This window comes from Argopecten irradians, chromosome 13, assembly GCF_041381155.1.
Source record: "Argopecten irradians isolate NY chromosome 13, Ai_NY, whole genome shotgun sequence".
In the NCBI taxonomy this organism is placed as follows: Eukaryota; Metazoa; Mollusca; class Bivalvia; order Pectinida; family Pectinidae; genus Argopecten; species Argopecten irradians.
Genome location: NC_091146.1, coordinates 16,452,798 through 16,466,267, shown reverse-complemented (window position 1 = coordinate 16,466,267; position 13,470 = coordinate 16,452,798). Strand labels below are relative to the sequence as shown.

The window sequence follows — 13,470 nt, the reverse complement described above, 5'->3', positions numbered from 1 at the left end:
GACAGGGAAGTTTTAATAAATGAATTTCATATTTTTAATAATTTAAATATTTGAAGTCTTACAATATGATGTTTGTGCTAGTATTGAAAAGATAAAGATATGATCACTCAGTACTTACATCTGAAACACTCAAATAGCAATGTTTTGTCGATATACTAATTTTGATGGTATTTAAAATATCTCATTTGATTTTAATTAACTTTTATCAACGACTGCTAAGGCGAAGGAGAAAAAGGCGGGAAGCTAGTCTCAATAGGTGGCGCTTATCGGATTTGAAATTCTGCCTTGTCAAAGAAACGCTTTGAAGGGCTTTTCCGCTCATAGCATTCAAGCAAAGTATTGATATAGACTAATTACAACGCCAAAGCTGGGAAGGCGGACGCGCAAGAATCCGCCATTTTGTGTTTATAGAATATAATACAAAATTCGACGAATTCGTCAAAGAAGAAACTCATGAGCTCCTTAAATGAGCATATTTGAGAAACAGGTAATTATATCTAATTATTTTGACAGTTGCTGTCACTCATTACGCATATTTATAAGTGTGTGGTCATGAAAAATGTGTTGCGGCCCGCATCCGGTTTACGTTGTAGAACGAAAGGGACATTTTAATTTCTAAAACCGACTTCGAACCGAGTGATTGACGAATATGCACACATTTGAAGATGCTCCATTTAGACTTTGTGGTTGAACTGAGATAATAAATGATGTATCATTTTTACTGGTTTGCTTAGCTTTTATTGATTTAAGTAAATAGTATTTCTCTGTTGGTTACGTCATGTAAGATACGACCTGAACATTTTGAGCGAGACAAATCAATGAAATAAACTCGTCGTTGCAGTCGGAAATATGGCAATTTGGTTGTGGAATAAACAAGACCAATACAATGGGAAGTATGGGTGGCAGTGTTACATGCTTTGATACGAAGTTACATGTGGTCATTTCACAATCAGTTTCCGATGACTTTGACCTTATTTAGCGTGACGTGGTTTACTGGAGACTTACACAAGTCCGACACGAGGTGAAACAGTAGACTATTATATCGATGTTATTTTTGACAGGTTATGGAAAATTCTATTTAGGCTTATATTTGTTATGTCAAGGATTAATCAGTGAGAAGGATTTGTCAATTTCTCTTTACACTACTAACCACCGCAAGAGATGCCTATGAACTGGGAATAAAAAACATTTTCTAAACAAATACTTTGTCTTATCAAGTCAAATGAAACACCAATGTAAAGCTTAATAAATTTCAAGACATCCTATATCATCTTATCCTTGCTTTAAAGATGCTTGCAAGAATTGAACACTGTTGACAAATGATATTTTTTCTCTATCAAAAACAGTAGCAGACAATTTAGTAGAAAATTTGAGCTTCTAAATTTACTTAAAAACAAATTTTAAACAATAAGGGGATTTCAAGATCCAAAAGGACGTGGGTAAAGTACTATTTACCGTCGATTAGTCCCACCTTCCAGTGATTATGACATCGTCATTTGATGTGATTTTTGTGACGTCATAATCACTGAAAGGTGGGACTAATCGATGATATATAGTACTTTACCAACGTCGTTTTGGGATCTCGAAACTGCTGTATTAATTGCATCCCGAAAAAATATCTGTTGCTCTTTTTTTTTGGTAGCTATGTCCTAATTATAAATGGAATAAAGTATAGTCCTGATTGTCCATCCACCAAATGCAAAATAATTTATTTGATGTTATTTTTTGTGTTAATTACACATATATACAATGAAACATCAAATATGGTTCAAATGATAAGTATCATTTAATGCTCTGTCAGTGATGGAGCATCTTTAAGGATGGAACTTAGAAAGGTTTAAAAGAAATGTTGTAAATTTTCATTAAAAAATTACATTTCATGAAGCGTTGGCCGAAGGGTAACCCTCGCACCTGCAATATACATCAAAGGTTGTGCTGGCGATATCAAAGAAAAATCAGTTGTTGCCCAACGTTATGGTCAGTGCATAAACCGAAGAGCACTTGCGAAATATATTCGTCAAAACCTTGAGTGAATCAAATAATATCTCCTCATCTACATCCTTGTCAATGTTTATTAAAAAAATGATTTTAATGAATTTGATATTTCCTAATATCAGAGATATCTTTAATTTCTGCTTACCGATGTAGTGGGCTAGTGGAAATGGACTGGGTCGATAGATAGAGCTCTGACTCAGAAGAGCATCTAGACTTGTGTTCAGGGGTTCTGGCCGCTATAATAATTAATCACTTAGAAATAGAGCAATCAAAACCTTACCTTTTCAGAGTATCTAATTATATAATAGACCCATGAGAGTATGTTTTTGACTCTCAAAAATCATATACGAGTACTTTTCGGTTTGAAGTATATCTATTTGTCACAGATTTTTACTCTTTTTGGATTTCTGAAAAATGATGATTTCTGACTTCTGAATCTACTAAAGTCAGGGGTCAACTGCATGCCCTGGGCCCAGTTTCATGAACATTCCTTAAATTTAAGATATTTAACTTAAAATTCTCCATAGGGAAGCATAACAGAATTTAAGGAAGGCTCCTTAACTTAAGGTTTTTTCCTTAACTTTTGTAATGCTTTTCTATTTATGAGCATCATACATCATTGGAGTGGAGTGTATATATAATTACAAAGTCTAATTTATCGAAAAAAATAAGAGATGCAACTCCTGAGCCAGGTACTAAATGGTATATTCTAGGTTCATCTGGTGCTGCTGGTTGCCGACATGTTTCGGCCTTAAAGGCAGGCCGTCATCAGGGCACATGTACAGCTTACATGGTGTACAAATAGTGCAGTAATTAAAGTCAATAGAGGTCATGTGATAATAAGTCTGATTTAGTTACATTGACATCTGGTTACGAGTGGATCTCAAGTGTAATAAGCCAGTGGTTTCAATCTACCAACTGCATGAGCATAAAAAGGATTCCTAGGCAGATTAGGCGTTTTTGCACACTTCCGAAAAATAGATATTAATGAAAAATAATAATGTAAATGAGGAGTTAGACTAGTAGAAAGTGTTCATCTTTTATGCATTTATGGTAAGTAATTGATCAAGCGGTCCCAACACTATATATATATGTGTATATATGGTTTTAATTCTGAAACACAATACAATGTATATTCATATCAAAATCACTGATGGAAAGTTAGAAAAAAATAACTGCAAAAACTCTATTTACGATGTATGTTTAATTTAAGCTGAGGAATTGCTGATTTATGTAAACATTTACAGAGTCATATTCGTTCCCAGTAATAAGTTTTGACTTTCTTTTTTAGTAAAATGGAAACTGAGAATCAAACAGAAAAATCTCCATCAAAGACCGGGAGTACCAGGAAAACCCGTGGGTCAAAGGGCAAAGTCCAGGAACCTGAATCACCTGTGGCGGGGTCATCAAAGGGTCAGAAGGAGACAGCTGTCATTGCAGACTTTCCAAAGGCACCAGTTCTACGTTCAGAGAAGGAAAAGGCAGCATGGGAGAAATATAAAGATCAATTTGAGACCCTGGTAATTGTCGACCATTTAGTTTACTTCTCCATATAGTAAATTTTGATTACACAACTGTTCATAGATTTATTAAACAAATTCAATTATTTGATATGCCAACTGGCGTATGTCTTTTGACAAAACTAGCTTGTTTGATAAATGGTGTATTACATCTACAATTTTACATAATTCTTTACGTTTTATGTATCAATTAGTAAAACATATGTTTGATTATATATATAACTACAGGCAATTTGCCAGTGCAAATTACATTAATCTTGAGTTTATTTCACAAGATCATAGGTATTGCCTAATTTCACTTACCGTATTCGACCCAATAATTGCCCAGGGCGTTTAAAAAATAGAAAAAATATAAAAAGGTGCTAATAAGACAATATTATTGCAAATCTAGACAGTATTTTGTAGTTTTTAATACAACGCGACAAGCGTTTGTATTAATGGTATCCGGTTTACTATATTGATGTGTAGGACTGAGTAGGACTTGCCCTACAATGACATCTAGTGGTGACCTTTGAACCATTTCATTCATAAACTTCCATTCATAAATTCCCTATTCATTGGATAATTTTCCTTTGGACCAATCAGTAGTCATGTGAAGACTGCCTTCTGATTGGTAGAATACACAGAGTGTGTATAGAATACACAGAGTGTTATATAATACACAGCCCATCTAGGTCAACTGTTGCCTGCTGGTGACTCCTCTGTCCAACTTACATAATCTCTGTTAATAATCATTCAAATTGGACTTACTATCTAAGGCTTAGGGACATAAGAGTTTTAAAGTAAACTAATCATATGCCCTTTTGTGTACCTTAAAATAATGTTTTTAAATGAATGTTAAACACAGATCTGAGGTAAAGGCAAAATAACTTGTAAGGCTTCCCTCATATGCATGGTTTTACCAAAATAAATGTATGTGCAACGTAAGAAACAAGAGTATATTAAGGATAAAAACTCATTTAGATGAAGACTTTTGTTTTCTTTGTAATTTTCATGTAGGAACTTTAATTAAGAAAAATGTCAAACAAAACATATGTATTTTCTGTGATCAGTTGAATATTCTTGAAATAATTGATATTAAAGTCTTTATGATATGGTTTATATATTTTGATTTTGGAAATTCATTTTTTTTTTCTGTTTCTGCTGCGTTGTATTTGCGAATCGACAAATACAATAATAATGTATTTTAAGTAGATATTGTATTGTTTTTCTCAGATGAGATTGTTATAGTCGTGTTTCTGTTACAGTGTGCTGCTCTGAAGAATGAAGGTGTTGATGTGATGTTGGTGGCCAGTTCTGACAAAGGTAGGTATATACATCCAAAGATTCACAATCTTTATATAGGCATCCATAGCGTCAATGAATTTTATTTATATCTTTGTAGTTCGTAAGCCATAGATTCTTGTGGTGTGTGTATATGTAGAAGTGTAGATGTAGAACTCAAACGCAGACTGGTAGCTGGACATTTATTTATTTATTGAGTCTTAGGAATTGACAGCCTGACATGGTAACAATCATCCTTTATATAGACCTACATATCGGTTGTATAATTCATTTTGAATGATACATACACATTGTTGATATTTACACTGTTATTCAAGGTACGCTTGACTATTCAGACAACATGGGACACTGCAGACCCCGTGTGTTATTCAAAATTACTCTTGACCAGTTAGATAAGATATGAAATGACAGACCACACCCAAGGCTAACAGTTACGATCGTTGTTCATATAATGCTGTGTCAATATAACCTGCAGGATATTAGTAATTCAACAACAGATAAGCATTGAAATAACATTTATGAAATTAAAACTTCATGTACGTTTATACACCAAACACAAATAACAATAAGGTCTGTTCATGATCTATTTAGTATCCAACATATCTCATTAGTAATCGGAAATCGTGATATTTTTGACTAACTTAAAAATAATTCTTGATGTATATGTAAAATGCACAGACATCGCGAAATTTGCCGGTCAGACGAACATGTCTGGCAAAATTCTACTCGTACCGCCTATTTTAAAATCCGGTCCGGACCGACTGTCCGGCAATTATTGAGTACCGGAAGTCAGTATATATGGCATCTCTGATGTATTATGCAGGTGCTGAGCCTGCCAAAAACGTAAATTGCATAAGATAATCACGAGAACAGCTGCCTGGATACTTATAGCAGGAAGTTATGTTCACTTCAAAAGTTCACATTAATGTTCGCTCCGGCAAAATCTTGTTCGGTCTGGCTTACTCACAGTCCTTGCCTGTCTGATTGTCTGGCCATTTTTTTTCAACTTTCGTGATGTCTGCATACATACTATGATAGGGTGCACATATTTTAGCATACTATCTATCATGGTGCAGAACACCCAATGTATGGTACACACCATTGCATGTCAAAATATGCAATCAATGCTTAATAACTCAACATATATAGAATACTAACCACATAATTATGGAACAAATTTCTTTTTCAGACGGAAACAAAGAGAAGGCAGGAGATGAAAAAGACGGGGATGAAAATGATCAGAAATCAGACGAAAGTGGAAATGAAGATGAGGAAAGTGAAGAAAAAAGTAAAGAAGTTAGAAAAAGAGGAAGGCCTCCAAAAACACCTTCAAAATCTAGTGAATCTCCTGTCAAAACAACTGAGGAGACGAAGGAAATCCGAAAACGAGGCAGGCCTCCGAAAACACCCGTCAAAACACAGAATGTAGAACAAGAGAAGGAGGAGAATGTAGAAGAGAAAAGAGGAAAAGGACAACCAAAGAAAAAAGATGATAAAGTCACAGAGGATGAGTCAGATAAAAAAGATGATGCTACTAATGATGACGGGGGTGAAGAGGATGTAGTAGGAAAAGGAGGAGGAAGTCAGAAGTCTGATTCAGTTGATACTGGGGAGATGGTTGATAAGGAAAATGACGCTAGTGTTGAGGAGACAGAGGAAAAAGAAGATGAGACAGACACGGCAGATCCACAGGACAAAGAAAGTCAAACTCCGGAAAAGAAAATAGATGATACACCAAAGGGTTCGGACACGGTGAAGCGTGGTAGAGGCAGACCTCCTAAGACACCAAAGGGACCGACAGAAAAATCCACCGAAAATGTCGAAGGTTCTGAGAAAGTGGAAAAACGAGGCAGACCGAGAAAGTCAGTCAGTCAGGAGGATGGCGAGGAAGATAAAGAGAAGAAGAAAGCTGTAAAAAGTACACCTGTCAGAACACCTATACCTCTCGTAACATCCAGGTCCGGACGGGTCAGGAAAACACCAGCTCGGTTCCTAGACTCGGCTGTTATAGAAATATCGGACACCGAGGAGACTCGAGACAGTGAATCAGACGAAGAGGGAGGATCGGAGGGAAAGTCTTCAAGAGGAAGAGGACGTCCTAGAAAAATATTTATCAAATCTGAACCAGATAGTGAGGCTTACGAAAAAGCTGCGGCTGGGGATGAAAATGACAAAGAAGAGAAAGGAGAGGAAGGCGAGGAGACGGAATTGAATGATGGTGATACACCACAGGCTCGTAAACGTGGTCGACCACCAAAACAGACATCAGATACACCAAAGACTGAAGATAAAATAGGTGACAGTGCATCCAAAGGAAAACGTGGGCGGCCACGTAAATCTATAACAGTAGAGGACAGAGAGACAACAAATATACAGAGTGAGATAAGGAAGATAAAACAAGAGCCAAACGATGAGGGAGGGTATGGGCACATGAAGAGAACAGCCAGAAAAAAAGACAACTACAAGTGTGATCATTGTGACAAAGAATTTGTACTCGAGTGCTTGTTGGATCGTCACACGAGGTCGTGCGCCAAGAAAACTCCGAAACAGGAGAAGTCTAATGTGATCACTGTAGAGGAGACTGAGGATGTATCGGAAACAGACAAACTACCGAGCACAGAGAAAGCAACTGATACCTCTGATATGGATGTAATGGAGGAAGGAGAAATGGAAAATGAGGAGGCAATGGAAGAAGGGGAGGTAACGATGAAAAGAAAAAGAGAGGATGATGGAGATGTTGATTCAGAGGAAGTTAAAAGACAAAAACTTTCTGAGGACGAATCAGACCAAAAAGATGAAGAGTCAAAAACGAAAGCTATTTCACCTCCAAAACGAGGGCGAGGCAGACCACGACGACAGATTTATAAAGAGGAATATGACGACGATGGCGAGTTTCTGCCGGAAACTCTAAAGAGGGCTAGGAAAGATGCCTTGAAGAGGTACACACAGTCTGATTTGCTTTACATGCAAATGAATATTAGTGATGATGAAATTGAGTGTAAGATATGTAGCAAAAGGTTCAAAGACGTGAAGTACTTACGACGTCATATGTCTATTCATGCAGGAATAAGAGATTTTGTTTGTAAGATTTGTAGGAAAAGCTTCATGCGAAAGTACGACCTTCATATCCATATGATACGCGTACACTCATGGGTCAAAACAGGCCGAGGAAAAATAAAGACAGAAGATGACCTTGAAGAAGGGGAGATTACTCTAGATACTCCAAAGTCGAAGAAACTTGAAAGAAGTGTAATTGATGAAGATGTTGCTGAAATTGAAGAACAAGAACAAGAACAAGAAGCAGAAAATGGGGGGAATTTTGAAGAAGAACGAAAATTTTCATGCGACATCTGCGAAAAGAAATTTCGTTTTGAATCCTCGTTGAAAATTCATGTCCAAACTCACACTGATACTAAGTCATTCCTCTGCGACTTGTGTGGAAAAGGATTCTCATTAGATAAGTATCTTGCCAAACATCGTATGCGACACGAGAGAGAAGGAATTATCAGTATGAAGGGGGATGTCAAAATATATAACTGTCAAGTTTGTGAGAAGACATTTGATGTGTTGTCCGACTATCAGACTCACATGAAATCTCACAAGGATGAGAACCTACGAACATTCCACTGCGACCAGTGTCCTAAAGGTTTCTTCAAACTCGCCCATCTGAAACGTCATCTTCTCACCCATAACACAGATCGTACATACAAGTGTGCTCTGTGTGACAAGACCTACAAAGATCCAGACACATTACGCAAACATCAGAAATGTATACACATGGTCAAGGATGAAACCACTGGAGAAATGATTGAGAAGAAAGCATTCCCGTGCGACGAATGTGGGAAAGTTTTCTTCAATTCTGGACATCTTAAGAGGCACAAGTTCCGTCACACGGGAGAAAGGCCTTTCCCCTGTTTAACCTGCGGGAAATCTTTTACAGAGAAGAAGAGTCTTGAGAATCACACCCGCATTCATACCGGTGATCGTCCGTATCATTGTGAGGAATGTGGCAGGCGGTTCATACAGATGTCACACCTACGTCGACACAGGTATCTACACACCCAGATCAGGAATTATGAATGTCCACAATGCAAGAAAAGGTTTTTCGAAAACACAGATTTGATGAAGCACATTCGTGTACATAGTAATATTCGGCCTTTCAAATGTGATCTCTGTCCGATGTCTTTTGCACAGAAAAATGTCCTGATCTGTCACCGAAGACGTCACACTGGTGAGAAGCCGTTCATTTGCGATATTTGTAGTCGTGGATTTACACAACTCGGCTCGCTCCAGACTCATCGCCGTCTCCATACAGGGGAACGTCCATACAAATGTCAGTACTGCGACCAGGGATTTGTCAGCAAAGAAAGGATGAAGTTTCACACATTTATTCATACTGGTATTACACCACATATCTGCCATATCTGCGGAAAAGGATTCCGACTCAAATTCAAGCTGCAGAGCCACATTGACTCCCATGAGGGTGTTTTCCGACACAAATGCCAGTATTGTGCGAAGGGTTTTCTGGAGCGAGCTAAATTAAATCGTCATATGAAGCAGGTCCACAACGATGAGGGAAGTAAGAACATATCCATGTATGGATACAAAGGATTGGTTAAACTAGATCATGACAAAGCAGAAGAGGTCGAAGGTCATCAAGAGATCATCATTCGAAATCTTGGCCATTTTGATGGGAAGGAAAACAGTAACGAGGAAATTATAGAGACAACCTACGTCACGATCCCCACCGAACTTACAGAAGGACAAGATCATGAGACTGACAACGCCATCTCTCACATCACCTTGGATGCTAGTGAGGTTTCCGCGGCAACAGCGGCCAATATCGGAGCATTGTTCGACGGAACGACAAATAGTATCACCATACCCCAGGACAGTATCATATACGAGGGTGAGGGAGGTACAGTTGGGGAGGAAGTCGTGTATGTAGTCATCCCAGAGGAAAACCAAACTGTCATTCTATCGTAAAATGTGTTAAACTTTTCATAGGAGTGAACATGTTTTTATCAGATAGGAAGAAAGATATTACCTACACATTGTTTAGTTAAAGATGCTACACCGCTGACAATTTTTTTTTCTCTGGAGGAAAGGAGGAAATGAATTATTTTCTTCAGTTTCAAAAGTTCTTACTTTACACTATTACCACCATTAAAAAGTCCAAAGCACTATGTCCTATATTAAGGAATGAAGTACTGATTATGCATCCATCAAAAACAGTACAAGTTGTATTATTTTGTTTTGTTTTAATAAAACTTACATTTACATAGGTAATTGTTCAAATGATGAGAATCGTTAACGTTTATGCCCCATCAGCGGAGGAGCATCTTTAAGATTTATAGGATATTATCATGGCCAGAATTGTTTTAGTATTTTTCCTGTGTATTAATAATGGGAAAAAAGAGCTTATTTATACGTCATTTGCTAGAAAATGGTTTTTGTATGTATACGTACTATCATGGTGTTATATACAGGGCAGATATTGAGGGATGTTACGAAAGATAAAAGTATTTAAAAACATACGTGAACGTAATTTAGACATTCAAATGTATGAAATAGCTTTATTTGGTTATTATATTGACAGATTACCAGCTGTCGATCAAACTGCATGTGACTTCGCATTTTGCATTGTGTTTGCCTCAATAATTGCTGACATTGAATTGGTACGTGTGCATTTGCAAGCACAAGGCGAGGCTTCATACTGCCTGGCAATCATCTTTCCCACGAAGGAGAATCAGAAAATAATGCTCAGAGATTTGTTGGAATCGAAATACACTGTACAATGTATTTAAAATATTGATGTTTGTATCAATAATTTTAAGTGTCTACAGCTAGTCATTTAAATGTATTGGATTTTAAAGTTTTAATTTCTGGTAAAAACAATATGTATTTATTTAATTACACTGGTGGAAATGATTTTTGACATTTTTTTTTTGCTTTGCATTTTCAAAAATTTTGAGTGTTGGGATTATGTTGTTTTGTGAGGAAGAGGTATCATAGAGATTAAATGGAGTTTGATTACTAGGAGAGTTATTCAAGTTCAACCAATATAATATTGTATTTGATTTTGTATTATGGGTTGAGTGACGAACAGCTGAGAAACCAAATTTACTGGATAAGTAATGTGTTTGAGTGATTATATAATTAATAAAGCAGTGAAAAGAGGATTGGCAGTTCAACAAGAATGGGTGGTATACTCATTTTCTTTCTTCTAGAGAGAGAGAGATGATTGTGTACAGTAGAGGGACAATGTATGCTTAAGTTTTACTATTTATAAAAAGTATTGAAATTTGATTCTATCATGTTTAAAAATCCACTAACTGTTATCATTTTTTATCATTAATTTTGTTGTGGCCAGTTGGATATTTTGTGCAGTTATGGGGTTCGAGGTACCAAACCGAAGTGGGTAAAGTACAATTTCCATCAATTTGTTCACTTTCTATTGATTTTGACATCACTGTTACATCTGACAGAATACAACATCTCAATCACCGGAAAGTGGGAGTTATCAGCTAAAATTGTACTTCATCCTCGTCATTTTGGTATTTGTTATCTCGAAATAGATGTATTGCCTCTTTGTGAGCTAAAAATGAAGAGTTTGTGTCATTCTGATCAATCATAGTTACCTCCCTTCATTTCCCTCCGTCAGTACTTGGGGAGTTACTTCCCTTTATTTTACTCCATTACAAGGCAATCGAAACACCATGCCTGCTTCTGCAATAATTTTGGAGAACATGATTAGGTGATCATATTAAGTTATCATGACTATATATGATTTGAATGGTTGGACGTAGTTGTTTGTTTATGAATTAAGAGACGGATCTGGTGATTTTGTTTTGTTTTGAGACGAACCTTAACAAAGCCCTCGCAGGCCAAAATCTGCAGGTTTGTCAGGATTTATGCTTGAAATAATGACCTTAACAAAAGGTAGATCCAGTTGTTCCGAATTTAAATGAAAACAGCCCAGGTAGTAATGACGGAATATAATAAAGGGAGGTAACTATAGTAGTTATCAGAATGACAATGATACAATTGGTACTATTTAATATATTACTTGAGATTTTTACCCAATTCTTTGTCCTTTATCATTATCAAGGCTAACGTTATCTCCCCAACTGTGTGTTGTTGAGTGAATGTCCGTATTAACAGAAAAATGGGTTTTCCAAATTTACGACTTCTATGATTTTAATTCCACAAGAGTTATATGTTCTATTATGCAAAATACACCAAAGTTAATACCTCGTTTTATTTATTTACAGTAAATCAGAAGAAAAATGTTAAAACATCTAAGCTATTTAGATAATTTCATAGGACAATCTGAATAAATATTTCACAAAATTTTGAAAAAAGTAAACTTTATAGCACAACCTCTTTTTTATGTTTGCTAGTTTTTTAGACCACAAATTTAACTAACTTTTGGTTTATAAGTGTTCAAAATCATTGTTAAAGGTTTAGGTTTCCTGAGTGTGTTCCAAACTTTGAAATTAATGTTTGTTGGATAATTATACTGTTGTTTCTTCAGTAAATCTTGTTGAATGTTTGTATGATTTGTTTAGTTGTTCATTTGTTTTGTTTCTGCTTTATTTGTTAGGTCACCTGCCTGAAGGGCAAGTGAGCTTATGCTGTGGTGCAGCGTCTGTCGTTCATCCGTCCGTCGTCCAGCCGTCAACTTTTCCATTTAAACTGCTTCTCCTCCAAAACTTGGAGACCTAGAGTCCTGAAATTTGACTTATAGCATGCTGGGATGAAGGGCTACCAAGTTTGTTCAAATGAATGACCTTGACCTTCATTCAAGGTCACACGAGTCAAATAGGTGAAAATCTTTAAAAGACCTCTTATTTAATTAATAACCAACAGGCATAGAGACCTGATATTGGGCTTGCGACATGCTGGGATGAAGGGCTACCAAGTTTGTTCAAATGAATTGCCTTGACCTTCATGCAAGGCCACAGGGTTCTAATACGCTGAAATATCTTTTTAAGACTTCTGCTTCATAACCAAGAGGCCTAGAGACCTGATTTTTGCCATGTAACATGCTTGGATGAAGGACTACCAAGTTTGTTCTAATGAATGACCTAGACCTTGATTCAAGATCACAAGGGTCAAATAGGCTTAAATCTTTAAACGACATCTTCTTAATAACCAAGAGGCCTAAGGACCTGACGCCAATTTCTCGAAGCAAACTTAAGTCCAAAACTGACTTAAGTCATAAATTTTCATATAAGTTACATAAGGAGAAAAACTTAAGTTTTAACTTAAGTCTGCACTTTTGTTTCGAGAAATTGGGGCCAGATATCGGGCTTATGACATGCTGGGATGAAAGGCTGCATAGTTTGTTCAAATGAATGACCTTGACCTTCATTCAATGTCACAGGGGTCATATAGGCTAAAATCTTTAAACGACATCTTGTGAATAACCAAGAGGCAAAGGGGCCTCTAACATGCTTAGGCATGATATAAATTCTTATTTACTCTCCTATTGGGCCCTTGTTTATAGTTTCACTTCAAGATAATGTTATTTCAGACAATGATATTACAGACACTAGTAAAAGGTCAATGGGACCTGCATATCAGGGCCCAGTTTCATGAACATTTATTAACTTTAAGGAATTCCTTATTTTAAAATTCTCCATAGGAAAGCATAACGGAAGTTAAG

General features: G+C 36.5%; 1 protein-coding gene across 1 annotated transcript; it reads left to right on the top strand.

The window, feature by feature from the left end:
• Positions 1-349: 349 nt before the first annotated feature.
• Positions 350-11,968, top strand: LOC138306752 (uncharacterized). Its single transcript, XM_069247222.1, has 4 exons — positions 350-487; positions 3,287-3,515; positions 4,763-4,820; positions 5,989-11,968. The coding sequence occupies exons 2-4, from the start codon at positions 3,291-3,293 to the stop codon at positions 9,783-9,785; spliced, it is 4,080 nt and encodes a 1,359-aa protein (XP_069103323.1). The 5' UTR covers positions 350-487; positions 3,287-3,290; the 3' UTR covers positions 9,786-11,968.
• The last annotated feature ends 1,502 nt before the right edge of the window (positions 11,969-13,470 follow it).